Below are 14,748 nucleotides of genomic sequence, written 5' to 3' on the forward strand. Positions count from 1 at the left end.
GTAATTTACAGACGTACAAGCACAGAGTATGGCTGCCAGTGCTGACTGTGCGTGGCTGATGGGCAGCCGCAGCCCTACCACTTGTGCACTGTGCAGCTGGGAAGGCAGTGGCTCTCTCTGGCCACCTTTTGAAAAAGAACAGGTTGCATTACTGTAGCAAGAGCTCTCTCCTGCTGAGCGAAGAGGACAAAACCTCCACAGTTTGCAGAGGCTGGCAAGTGATGTCAGAGAGTACATCTGGGCTCCTGAATGCTCTTCCGCAGGCAGGAGCTGCTGGCTCCACCTGTAGTGTTTCACAGTAAGAAAGGAATCTAGGCAGCTTAGGAAACAGTTAAGGGGCTTCAGCAGATAGAAATGAAACGAACAGTCATTGCTAGAAGGGACCACAACAGACAGGATAGCCAGCTGAATTACGAAATTCTTAATATTTAACCTGCTTTGCACTCATTGTTCCTGTTTTTAACTCTCCAGAACTACTACTTCTGGCCCTGCAAGCAAAAAGGGTAAGAGCATGTGCTCACCAGTGAAACATAACATATGGCACTAGTGCGGTCTCCAAAGTTACTGTGACCATTACACACGTAGCATAAATTATTTTTTCAGCATTATTAAAGGTTTGATTCCCCCTGTCCAAAGTGAAAAGAACAACTATTGGTTATTTTTATTCTGATAGCACGCTTAGGGATCTTAACAGAAATGACATGTGCATGCCAAACACAGAATATGAAAGTTGCTTTTTTTTCTCTCACAGGGTCTAGTAAGAACGGCAGAGTGACAGTCTGTCAATGTTACTTGATTATATTAAAAAAATACAACAATACATTATGAATTATAGTTAAAAAACAAAACAAAACAGTAGTTGTAAACATGAGCAAAAGCTAATTCATCACCTATTATTATGCTTCATCCTTTTTTTGCAGAACTTACCGGTGCAAATTAATATCCATTTGACATTTAAGTTTTAACTGACTACAGTTTACAACTGGCATGTCCACGTAGGCCTTAAAGCATGTGAAACATCACCTACAAACTGAGCACAAACACCAGATAGGAAGATACCGGTACTGCCACCTCCTCACCTTTCAGAAACCCATAACCTCTACCACTGACAGGAGTTAAACAGAGCCCTTGTTATTGAACGTTAGTCACGGAGTATTTCCATCTCTTGTTCTCCCATTTCACTGCATCCTACACCCTCACTTTTCACCTGCCTTCCCTACTCGCATCTGAACCTCCCCAGCTACTCTGACTCAGGAGACATAGCAGATCTACTTTAGGATCAGAAGGAAGGTCTAACCTAGACTCAGTTTCACTTTGGCTAGATACAAACATGGATGCAGTTCTGGGCAAAGCTCTGGAGAACTCTGAACAGGGAAAGCTGAGCAAGCCCTGAGCAATTTCCAGCTCTCGTTCATGGGATGCAGGCAGACTAGGGACATGAGAGCCAGGTTCACCACAACCCAGGTCTTCGCAGCTGCAGTCTCACCTCTTCCTAATCCGTACCTAACCTTACCATAAACCACAGCATTCCTCATGGCTTCACAAGGAAAGCTAACAGCTTCCATATATAATTTTTCTACTGTGAGAATAAAGTCAGCACAGATTATAATAAGCAAACCCTTACATTTAATTTAAACACACACTTTCTATTTTTAATTATGTTAAAAACCTGTAGACAGCTAATCTCCACTTTCGAAGTCTTTTGGAAGTCTTGCCAGTGGCAGACTCACCATACCCATCTCACAGAAGATGGGTACTGTTGGTACGTATTAAAAAAAACCAGACAAGCTGCAGGTGACACCTTCAAACAGGTAGATACCTCTCCATACAAAATCTCTGTATTTAAACTATCAACCTCTGCAATTTAAGTATTTAATGCTTCTGTAGTGTAAATAATGCTTCTGTAGTGTAAATAATGGCCTAAAACCTCAATTTTAATCTATAAGGGCCTAATCCTGTTATCTGTTTCTGTAACAGAAATTGTTAACAAGTTTAACATAAGGATTTGTTACTCCAGTTTGGCCTCCTCCCACTTCAAAGTATTTCATCAACAAACTTCCAAAAAAAAGGAAGAATCTCCGAGAGGTTAGCTGCTGAAGGAAGTAGTCTGCTTAAAGAAAGAAAAAAAAGAAGAAACTTCAGAAAGCACTTAGCTTTTCATATGTTAAAAAAATCCTTTACCTTCTGTTATCCTACTCAAATTTTACTATTTCAGGCCTTTTTGGGAAGGAACCTTTGCTACCATAGGCATACCACAGTTAAAAGCAGCACGTAGCAACATTTCCTGCCTTAATCCTATAGGCTTTTACACTGGAAAAAGACCCAAATATACCTCAGTGATCTAATTTATATATAAGCTTCTCTTCTGTCACTAATGATGTTTCATCAAGCCATTGCCACATAATAAATCTGCAAATTAAAAAAAATTCAACAAAACCCCCACACACTGTTAGTGGCTTTCAGATAGCAATTTAATACAGAGACAAAGAACTATCTTAACTTATATGTGCCTTTAAAGAACAGCATTGATGAAAGATTGTTTGGAGGTAAGCATTTATACACACAAGTTCAATGTAGAAAAGGATACACCTACCTATAGACCTCCTTTTACCCTAGAACATCAAATATCACTGATACAACTCCAACCTTTGCTTCACTGGTTTGAAAACCCGAGCAAACTTTCAGGAAAAAAAAAAAAAAAAAAAAAAAAAAAAAAAAAAAAAAAAAAAGGAACCCAAACCATTTCATAATAAAATCCTGTTAATATCTAGTGGCAAACTTTCAATATTTCCATCTTCAGTTATTTTTAAATTTCATTTCGTTAAGCCCAATTATGATTTGCAGGTATCTTTAAGAACAACTATTAGAAAAGTTCTATCCAGTGTCAAGCAGACAGCGTGTGCAGGTCTCCAGATAAAAATCTACAAACCATGCACTCTTTCTACCTGTATGTAAACCAATACCTATCTACACACCATACATAAGAGCATCAATGTTCAAGTAAACCATATTCTGCTAACGTGATAAAACCCACTGCACAAAGCCTACTGCATATTGAAGGGACTAGGCTGAAAGAAACCCCGTAAATGCACGAGGAAAACCAGAACCTTTACCTACCATGCCTCTTCTTCTACACCTGCCTGCACCAGTGCTGATCTTCTGAAGCATCTTTTCATTCAACTGAAAAGGAGAGAACAGCTCACTCTTGATAGCCTTCTCAGTGGTACCATACTTAAGAATATAAACCTTAGCAAAGAAGCAGGTCAAATACTTATGTCGCACTTCCAGAAGCTTTTTCTAACTACCGAACTGTTCAAGACAACAATCTTGCTTCTTGACTACGGCTGTCGTGTAACTCTGTCAGCTATTTTAAAATCCCTCAAAACAGCCTGCTGCATTTCTGTCTTTCTTTTCAGTGTTTTTTTAAGACTTTTAACCTACTGGCAAGTGCCACCACCAATGCAGCTGGAACAGGTACAACTGTATCTGCTGGTAGGTTACCTACAGCTCAGGAAGAAGATCTTGAAGTCAGCATTCTCTGAAACACTCCGTTTGACGTGCAGCAGCTGCAGGCCAGAAAGTGTTGGGAAGCATCACAAAAAGTATTAGACTAATTCAAACACCAGGTTAATAAATTGATACCCTCTATTTGGAGGGATGCACCCTCTAATATCTCAAAACAATAATGCTTGATGTTAGGGGAAAAAGCCCTAGAAACTAGCCAACCTACGCTCTCCCTGAACAGCATCTCCCATTGCCACAGTCAAAGTCAGTCTTCCAGACTACATGGGTCAGTCTCTGAATCACCTGGGAATTTCTTACATTCTTATAGAGCACGTGGAGAAAGACCCAGATCCCAGAACAATCAGCTTCCTTGCAACGGATATCGAAAGAGGGTCAACAAGTAGAGATCACACTTTGGAAAGCTGACTCCTTACCACAATGGAGACTTACTTTATGTAAAAAGATTAATGTTATGGGAATTATGAAAATACAGGACTGATAAGGTCTTAAAGCACCAAGCCACTTGCAGACCTTCTGTATTTCATATTTATGATGTAACTGTCTACATGTAACTCAAAAGTACTATTCCTAAAATTCAGAAGTAAGTTTATATGCATAACTGAGTAGCTTGTATTCTCAAACCTTTAAAGTATTTTTCCATATATCAGTGGAAAAAGAAGTAAATCAACATCCAAAGTTCACAGAATCACACAGCTATTACAGCTGGAAGGGACCTCTAGAGACCATCTAATCCAACCACACTGCTCAATGCAGGGTCAGCCTGAGCAGATTGCCAAGAATCATGTACAGCCAAGATTTTAATTTCTCCACAGCTGGAGAATCCACAACCACTCTGGGCAACCTGTTCCAGGCCTTGACCATCCACATGGTGAAAACATTTTTTGTTATGTTTAAATGATATTTCTTCTATTTCAGTTTATACCCATTGCCTCTTGCCCATTCACTGAACATCACTGACAAGAATCAGACTCCATATTCTTTACACCCTCCCTGCTGCTGGTGTACAGAAACCTTTCTTTTGCTTTTCATTTTCCTCACCAGATTTTACTCTAGGTGGGCTTAATTTTTCCTAATCCAGTCTCAGGGAGTTCTCTATATTCCTCCCAGGTCACTTGACCCTGCTTTCACCTCCTGTATGCTTTCTTTTTATGCTTGAGGTTTTTCAGGAACATCTTGTTCATGCACACAGCCCTCCTGCCACCTTTGCTTCTTTCTCTGCTTGATGGGTTGGGCTATTCTTGGGTTTGGAGGAGGTGATCTTTGACAATCAAAGCGGACTTGATAAGACTAGAATAGAACCATGTGGAAGTCAAAACTGCAGGTTAAAAAAAAAAATAAAAATCAAGTTAAATGCCCATAAGGGACTGCTAAGAAAAGGGAGCTCTGTAAAGAAGGACTAGAATTCTAATACCAGTTAGAAAGCAAAAATGTTTAAAGGACCAGGCTGGATACTGCAGTCCACTATTTTTCAAAAATGCCAATGAAAAACAAAGCAGAAACATCTCCAGATTCCATTTCAGTATTCCGTAAAGTAGAATTACAGACTGTTTCATATCGGTTTGGCTATGAGAGCATAGAGAATGCCTATCAGAAAAGCCATTAATAGTTTCTCCCCCACCTCCCATTTTAGATGGTGAAAATCTGCAGCACAGTGCCCTGTGCAATCATCTAAAAGGATCGGTAAAAGTGAAATTACACATACAGAGTAATCCATCAACTGGCAGACTACCAAAAAACCATCATCATCTGTCCCAACAAGCCTCTAAACAGCTCAAGCCCAGAGCACAGATTCTTTCCCCTCAGCAGAGGAAATTTCAGCTTAGGAAATACTTCCTCCACCATGAGAAAGCTGCCATTTAATTACCAAATCTTTTGAAACTGGGAGTACCAGTAGTCACTTCTAGAACATCGTGTAAAGGATGCAGCATTTATCCTAACCAAACTGTCTGCCGTTTCTGCCTCTCACTCCTCTCCCCTCTGCTTTGCTGATGCTTCAGTGGCAGTGCCCATCTGTCAAGACAGATGCCCAGAGGGAAGTCTCACAAGGTGGCAGACCTGGTTTATCAGACACTGCTGCTGAAAAGGGTCAGCCCAGTCCACTGCCTGCTCACATGAATACTGCCTTCCTTATGCTATGGTTTTGTACTTGTGTGATGCTGTGGAAACCCCATTCAACTCACCAAGCCGGCAGAAATTTAACTCATTCATTTCTCGCATTCTTTTGGGTTTGTAGTAAAAATCAGCTTATTAAAGGATGTCAAAACAGTCACCAGAAAATGTTGACGTTAAGGGCAACAGCACCTTTTTTTGTAGCAGGAACTACCTTATCCACCTCCTATATCCAGTTGGTGGCCAGTCACCAGTGGTGTTTCCCAGGGCTCAGTGTTGGGGCCTGTCCTCTTTAACATCTTTATCAATGATCTGGATGAGGGGACCCTCAATAAGTTTGCAACACCACCAAGTTAGGCAGGAGCGTTGATCTGCTTGAAGGCTGGGAGGCTCTACAGAGGGATCTGGATCGATGGGCTGAGGCCAATGGTATGAGGTTTAACAAAGCCGAATGCTGCATCCTGCATTTGGGTCTCAACTCCCTGCAGCATTACAGGCTTGAGGAAGAGTAGCTGCAAAGCTGTCCAGTGGAAAAGGACCTGGAGGTGTTGGTTGACAGCCAGCATAACATGAGCCAGCAGTGTGCCCAGGTGGCCAAGAAGGACAACAGTATCCTGGCTTGTATCAGAAATAGTGTGGCCAACAGGAAGTAATCATACCCCTGTACTCTGCACTGGTGAGGCCACATCTCAAATACTGTGTTCAGTTTTGGGCCCCTCACTCCAAGAAAGACATTGAGGTGCTGGAGCATGTCCAGAGAAGAGCAATGAACCTGGTGAAGAGCAAGTCTTATGAGGAGCAGCTGAGGGAAGTGGGATTGTTTAGTCTGCAAAAAAGGGGAGACCTTATCACACGCTACGACTACCTGAAGGGAGGTTGTAGCGAGGTGGGTGCTCGCCTTTTCTCCCAAGTAACAAGTGATATGACAAGAAGAAAAGGCCCCAAGTTGCACCAGGGGAGATTTAAGTTGGATATTAGGAAAAATTTCTTCACCAAAAGAGTTGTGAAGCATTGGAACAGGTTGCCCAGGGAAATGATGAAGTCCCCATTCCTGGAGGTATTTAAAAGATGTGTACATGTCGCACTTAGGGACATAATTTAGTGGTGGACTTGGTGATAGGTTAATGGTTGGACTCGATGTTCTTAAAGGTCTTTCCCAATCTAAACTACTCCATGCTTTTATACCAGTTCAAGCACCCTCTGAAAGTAACAGTCATCTATTCACTACAGCTTTGTATATACACTATGGCTTCCCAAAACCAATCCCCTAAGCTTCACTCTATAAACTCAACTTTGTAACCTGCATTGACTCAAATGAATCAACTGTACATAAGCTGTAAACATTGACTACAATTTGTCCTTCTTTAGAGGAAACAGTGTACAAATGTCTGCTGACAGTTATAAAGTGCCCCAGAAAGGGACAGCTTTCTCTGGATGTCTCCTACAAAACTGAGAGGTATTACTACCAAAAATTACTTTAGTTATAACATTTTTTAGTACATCAACAACTTCTGATGATTTACATGACTCTCAGCTTCCCATACTAGGTAAACAGGCAATGAGTAATAAATGAACAATCTGAGAAACAGTAAAGTACAACACTTTATAAACTGAAGAAGCAGATCAGTCCTAAAAGCAAATTTTAAAAGTACATTGCGCAAAAAAAAGTATGTACATATAGATGAACATATACCAAAGAGGAAGATTGTGTGTAAATTTAACCAAGAGCAGCTAAATCCATGCATCAGATGGATGTGGTTAATACACGTGAACACCTTGTTACGGCAAGAAAAAAAAGCACGGAATTCAATCAAACCAAAGAATAATAGCAAGGATTTGGGACACTATGTTAAAAGGACAAGACAAACAGTTCACACTTCAAAGCAAGAGATTCAAGTATGTTCCAATATTCCTTTGACTCTAAAATGGACTGTTTTAAGAGTGGAATCCAGTGCTTTCAATATATTCCTGTCAGACTTCTCCACTTCCTGACTGCCTGGTCAACAGAGTTCTAGAGCACAGAATTCACTCTCCGTGGACTAGAATAAGCCTCTTGACACAGCCTTAGCAACCAAAAAGAACAATTACACGGGATTCTTACTGTGTACCCACAGTGAGAATGCTACTGTGTAGTAGCTACTGCTACTGCTGTAGGCAGCTAATCCCTAAAAAGTCATGGCTCAGCACGTGTGAAATGAGATTTCCAGAAATTTATATTTTGGGCAAGTTTCATCATACCTTCACAAGTACTTTCACAGAGGACTGACAACTGGTGAATCAAAATCCTCCAGCAAAGTAGAGGCACTCCACAAAACACTTGCAGAAATTTTTTATAAATGTAAAGAAAAAGAACGGATTTTCCTCTTGACCTTGACTGAGAAAAAGCAATTGTTTGTTCTACAATAGCCATCCCTCCACCCCCTGAAAAAAATGAACCTAAAATAAAAAGCTAAAGATGGAATTTCCCTTGTAAGTACCTTATAGTTCAATAAAGTTACAACTAAGTATTTTACAATAAAATAATACCAATCACCTTTAACTAAGAAGCATTGTTCCCACATTACAGGAAAGAGATTCATAATATGCACAAATTCAAAGCGAAACAAAGTGAAAATTAACGTGCCTCCAAATTTGTCTTCCAAATATCAAAGCATTTGGAGGCGGGGGAAGAAGGGAACTTCGCAACTCAAGCAACTGCTGGTGTGCAGACCAACAGTTACTCTATTCTGTGGCACATGTGAGCTCAAACTCCAGAATTTGACCTTACCAGAAGGTTCCAACATCTCCAATTTTGTAATTACAACGATTTATTTTTCTTCTCAAAACTCTTTGTCTCTTTTCAAACACTGGCCTAATAACAGCTGTACAAGAAGTCTCCCCTCTACTCTTAACTCAAACTCAGCACACACACGAGACCCTCAAGATCAGCTTTGCAGAGGCTGAAGGGACAGGTGTAGTGTGAAGAGGGGTTCCAGATTTCTGCATTTTGCAGAGGACCACTAGAGGGTTCACAGTTCCTCACTGAGACACATCACGAGGCTTTTTAACCAGCTACACCTGCCTCTCAGGAGAGTCATTAAGAGAGAATTACAAAAATTCTGTACTGCAGTTAGCCTGCCCTCGCTAAGTGGGCAGCTTCCTGCATGAGCAGAAACCTCAACCGTTTTCCAACCTCCATCTCCAGCCTTTAGGACTAGCTCCCACCTCCCACTTTTGCACGTCCAAACCTAGGTCAAAGTCTTTCCTCTGCAAACGGACTGTCTTACAACTCAGGCTTTAAGGGACCAGGAAGGCTGCTCCCTAAAGGGCAGGTATGTCCTTCATCCACTGCCCTCTTCTTCAAGAACTTCGTTGTTCTTTAACATACTGCTTCAACATGGAGACTTTTTTATTCAGTGCATACTGAGAAGGCCACACATATAATTCATCAGCCTTTTATTAACCTATTAAATATTTTCGAACTTCTGGAATATCACTGTATTGACAGTTTCTAAGACAACAGACCAACCAAAAAAATACAGAAGTGCTTTCAGATCCAATAGTAGAGAAAGAGGAGATGAGAGGATAACGTGCTTTTTTGTGAATACATTTGTAAGATCAGAGGATTTTACTTTAAAACACAAAAATATACTGCAGCTCAGTGGCTTGCCTGGTGACTTTTTTTTTTAAGTCAAACCACACACTTAGCAAGCCTTCTTGCATGACTAAGTAAGCGGCAAAAGAGGTTCAATATAAAATAGAATAAATTAAAGACTCTTTTCCTGAACATTCATCATTATGTTTTCATAAAAAAGAACACATTTCTTCTAAGAAGTAGAAACAGGTATAGTACAATCTGACTTCTATTTTCAGTGAAAATCATGCTGCATCTGAAGTAGAACAAAAAGAAGTAACAAAGACAGATGTTTGCTTTATACATATTAATGTAAAGAATCCTATTGCACTAATGAATCTATTTAAGTGCTTTTCTCTATACCTACGGAATTTCAAAACAAGCTATAGCATATCATAACATTTTCCAGTTCTTTCATCTTCCACTAATGTATTTTAAGAACATTTTAAAAGATTCTTGGATACATATCAAGGTAAAAAATTTAACTTGTATGTCTACTTTTTTCTTCCTGAAAGAGATACAAGATAAAGTCCTTAACCTCTTCTGATCAGAGCCAGTTGAGCTTCACATAACAGAATAAATCACCTAAAACTGTTCTACTTTTCATGGTTTTATTGCCATTTACAGATGGAATTTAATGCTTCCTTAGACTTTACTTCAGTTATTCCTGTAGCTTCTCATTTTCATTCTTTGTTTTGATACTTATCATGTGGAAGAAAAAAAAAGGTAACTTCCCCTCCCCATTAATAAAAGGGTTTAAGGCAGCTTTCTAACTAATAATGCACCTCTAATCCTACTTCAATGAGAGCCCCATGACCAAGGATTATTAAGTAATTATAAATTCATCAGTGAAGTACATAAATATCCTTCTTAATCAGGCTGTACATGAAAAACAGGTCACTTTCTAACATACATAGATTGAAATAAAAGTAAAACACTACACTTCTAAAAAACAGGTATTTACCTTTGTTGCAAGTTGTGACACTGAAGATGAAACTTCATCAGGAAGAAACTGGTCTTTATTCTCAAAAAAAGGATAAAGAGGCCCATAGTCAGTTTTGTTTTAACAATTAGCACTGACACATCTTACAGTATTCAGTAAATTCTTTTATTCCATTCAGTCCATCATAAAAGAAAATTGGCAAAATATGATCACAATGCAAAACTAAGGGAACACCAAAGTAAATGTAAACAAAACCGCACTTAGAATGATTACAAATGCTGCACCAGATGTAGGAAACAAAATAAAAGCATTACAAAATCAAAACCCCAAAGAGAGATCAAAAAACCCCTTACATCGTAATCATTTTAGTACAATTAAAATTAAAAATTTAATTTCAATCTTAATAATTGTGTGAGTATATTTAGATCTACACTGATTTTCTGAATACCATACTAGATGATGGTCTATCCTAAGATTATTTCCTCCTTAATATTAAAAAGCATTACACTTCCTTTACTCAAGGTCAGACCTTTGGCTACATTCCTTTTCCCTCCATTTATAACTGTAGATTTCTGAAGAAAACCAAAATACTGAAGATGTTGGTGAAGGTAATTCAGTAAGGCAGGATTTCTGCCCATCTCTGAAGTAAGCTGGTGTCTGAGTATGCTGAGGCCATCGTGTTACTATCAACATTCTCTTCAAGACAGGACAAGGAAAAGCACTGTCAGCAGTACTCTAGAGGATAAAGGAAGATATAGAAAGTGGGGCATAGCATAGAGGAACGATGTAATTTTAATTTTCTTCAGTCTGTGTTTTAATGATTAAAATGTTACTTTTTTTATTTTTGGTCTATATATCACTCCAAATACAAACAGTCCCCAAATACAAAACAAGAACAGCCTATAACTGAAGTTATTTAACTCCAGTTCCAAGACAAAAAAAAAAAACTTACAGCAAAATGGTTTATGGAAAGCATCTTTGAAGTGGCAGTTTCGCAGGATCCTCTGTGTTCACTTTGGTCCATTCTTTGCTTATGCTGGCCACCTACTGTTTCAGAATCAAATTGATCAACTCCTTCATTTTCAAACTAAAGTAAATTCTAAGGAGTTGATACACTCTTTGCTCCATAAGCTTCATTTTTGGTTTACGGTAACTTCACACACACATATCCCAAGACACACAAAACACACTGTATCTCAGCTCCTACACCTTACCAAAGACCTCCTTCACTTTGCTAACCATATCAGAAAGAGATGAGAAAGCCAGCATGAAAAGCATTAGGTACTTCTAGTCACACAGGGGCCCAGATGTATCAGCTTCATTTTGAGAGAACAGCTTCCAATCTCATGCATCTTTTTTTGATATATTATTTTTCGTAATTTTAAAATATATTTGTGTGTAGTTATTTGCCTAGTAAAGCTTCCATTTACTTTACAGACAATACTTTATATTATACAAGGAACAAAGATGGCGTTAGGAGCATTTCTAGAACCAGTATGAAGACCATCTCTGTTAACTACAGTTAACAATAACCGCATGTCACAATAGAGTGATTTGTAGATAGACAGCTTTACTTGTTGGTGCAGAACGCAAAGTGAGGAACTCCTATTATCACTCAAAATGAGAATATTAGTTAGCAAGTTTTTTTGCTTTGCAGATTTCAGTTAGCTGTCTTTAACACCGGAGAATATTATTGTAAACAGTATTCCAAAAATGACAAAGTTAAGATTTGTGTGGTACTCTAAAATGAAATTCAATTATTTCCCCCTCCCCTTTTTTTTTTTCTCCTTCCACTTAAGAGAATCATTTGCAATGTTTTAAATGGAAATGCCACACTCGTACCACTTCAGAAGCTTCCTTCTTCCATACTCTCAGCTCTCAAACTTTTGTATGAGATTGCAAAGTCTTTGACTTTGCATCTTGACTTTAAATCTTTTTGCAAATATTTAACATGATGGTGTCTCTGCTTGGGCACAGATTAAAAGCTAGAGAATATTTCATCTGATTTGTCCAAATTTTTACAAAAAAAAGAAGAAAAAATAACAAGAACTAGAAAAGCCTCAAGGGGAAGTATGGTAAGAGGAAAAATTATCTCAAGACATCCAGAGCTGGCAGAGCTACCAGTTTCAACAACCAACAATGCTGTCTCCAGAACAAACAAGACACTGTTAGTACCTTCCAAGGAAATAACACCTCTCATCTTAATTCTTCCAGCCCTCCACATATCTTAAGAAGGATAATAAAATTATGAAAGTGCATGAAGAGACTTCATACTCTACTACAGAGAAAAGATGGAAGTGTGAAGGCACATGGTCTTTAGCAAGCTAGAGCACAAGGAAGCAAGAGTGTGAAGCAACTTTCATGGTGCCAGCTTTCGGGGGAAAACTGAGAGGTGCAGTGAGGACCTATCTCATGTGGCTAGGGAGTCACCGCAATAAAATATGAATACATAGTTATTATGAATTACGTATTTCATCAACAAATAGACAAAAAGGGGTGTTTATTTGCTTCTTTAAAAGAGTGACAACTAGGGCTCTGTTTCTGTGCTAAGACAATCCTGCTATTCACAGACATACAACATACTACCCCATAAGGAATGGGGCAGTAGTTTGCAGTAACTACTGCAGTGGAGGCTGATGGTAAGACGACAACAAAGTTACAAGATAGGAAATACAAAGATTAAGATATGAAACCCTCAAGAAAGTAATCGGTGAGAATCCAATACCTAAAATACATTTTTTGTGGTGAAACTCATCAAGTATCCATACACTGCTTAAGAAAAGCAGACTCAGACAACTGTGGTGTGCTTGTGACATTCACCCATACATCCCATGCGCTCACAGTAACTTTTTATTGAAACTGGCTAGTAGGTTTGAGTTCATCAGTCTCAAAGAGACTAGATTTCCGACCATTTTGCAGAAAATTCATCACTAGAGAGTAGACTAATGCCCCACGGCAGGAAGAGATTGCAGAGGAGCGTGTGTGTTGGTTCAGAGCCAGCCACGGCCCACGTGACAGGGAGGGACCTGCGTGCTGTGCAGTAGGGATGGGTTATGTATTAAAAAAACAAACAAAAAAAAAAATGAACAGAGGAACAGAGGAGAGGGAGGGAGAGGACCTGTGCCACCACTGGGAATGGCAAAGAAGATGAGAAGACATATACAACCTATCCTCACTTCTTACCCACAGAATAATTTGTGTTTTTCAGTGACACACATTAGCACAACCTCTTCTGATACATGCATATTCTATATTTTTGTTACCATTCAGAGATCAGAGAGCCTACAATTTCTTTTTTCAAATTTTCTTCCGGGGACAACCTACTGCGCCGCTACATGTGAAGAGTGAAGATGAGTTTCCCTTCATCATGCTACCTAACACATGCTGACACTGAACACTTACAAATTATTTCAGTGTATTTTTATTTGGACCATTTACAGTTTCAACAATTCATATTTTACCTCATTTTAAAAGAAAAAGGTGGACCACTTTATAGCATTTACTAACCAATAGGTGACTAAATACTAACGCTGGGAAATGCTGATCAGCAACTTGAATAGCTTTCCAGTTCTGGCAGGGGAAGGTTGGTATGCGCAGTGTGTTTTCATAAGGAAACAAGTGCCCTTTTGTTGGACATACTGCAAACCATAAGGTACCCAAGGGATTAATTCAACTAACACACAAACCCTTTTGTACAGAGATCAAAATTTTAATCTACTTCCCTCAGCTTCCTTTGTGGTAAAGTAATTAATTAGTCTCTTTAGATCATTCACTTTCATAATTCAGGCCAAGATGAGGAACACTGGACATCAAACAGTTAAGGCAAATAACAGTATCATCTCACTCTGCGTGCCCTTCTTCTACTCAAGTACATAAAATGGTATATTATCGATTTTCTCTACCCAGTTGTGGAACCTTCCTATAGGACGCACACTATCCATCAAAGCCGAGCACACGTAAGAGTAAACAAGCTATTATTAAAAGAGTAGGTCCTTTTGGTGCAAATTCTCGCCCTTCCACTGACCTATTACAACCCCCCCACCTATCATCATGTCTCATCAAGGACTGAGTATAATTTAAAGTCTAGGTTATCATGCCTGTAAGTGTGAATTAGATTGCGATCCACAAATGTATAATTTAAGTGGAGAAAAAACCCCAAACAAACATCACCTTAAGAGATACGTTCCCGGGTAGAATTTAACACAATTCCCAGTATTCCACAAACCCCACTAAATTATTTAGTCATAGGACGGGGAAAGGTTAAACAAAAAGTATTAAATATTCACTCAGGAAATCACAAGCCTGAAAGTTAACCTCTGAAGTTGGAAAGATTCCCAAAACGCTGATTACAAACCGAACAGTTGAACATCTATGTATACACAGCCTGACCAGAAAAAGCCTCGATTCGGAAGAGGAGATCACACTGCCAGACCTCCATCTTAAAATACACCTAACAAACCATTTCCTCATGTTTGAGTAGGATCTTGCTAAAACGTCAAATGAAACAAACAAGTCTAAATGAGATTATTAATGCAAAAGTCACTCTGTCTCATTTTAG

The 14,748-nt window shown here is 39.1% G+C and overlaps 1 protein-coding gene across 1 annotated transcript in view; it reads right to left on the reverse strand.

Annotated features, from left to right (window-relative positions):
- The window catches only part of TDRP (testis development related protein), a gene marked incomplete at its 5' end in the record, with an annotated part of 12,999 nt that extends 2,695 nt beyond the window's left edge, over positions 1–10,304 (reverse strand). Inside the window, one exon of the mRNA XM_010141001.1 lies at positions 10,212–10,304. Coding sequence (XP_010139303.1) covers positions 10,212–10,304 — 93 coding nt within the window. The remainder of the gene's footprint in view (positions 1–10,211) is intronic.
- Positions 10,305–14,748: the final 4,444 nt, after the last annotated feature.

This window comes from Buceros rhinoceros, unplaced genomic scaffold (assembly GCF_000710305.1).
Source record: "Buceros rhinoceros silvestris isolate BGI_N320 unplaced genomic scaffold, ASM71030v1 scaffold8908, whole genome shotgun sequence".
NCBI lineage: Eukaryota > Metazoa > Chordata > Aves > Bucerotiformes > Bucerotidae > Buceros > Buceros rhinoceros.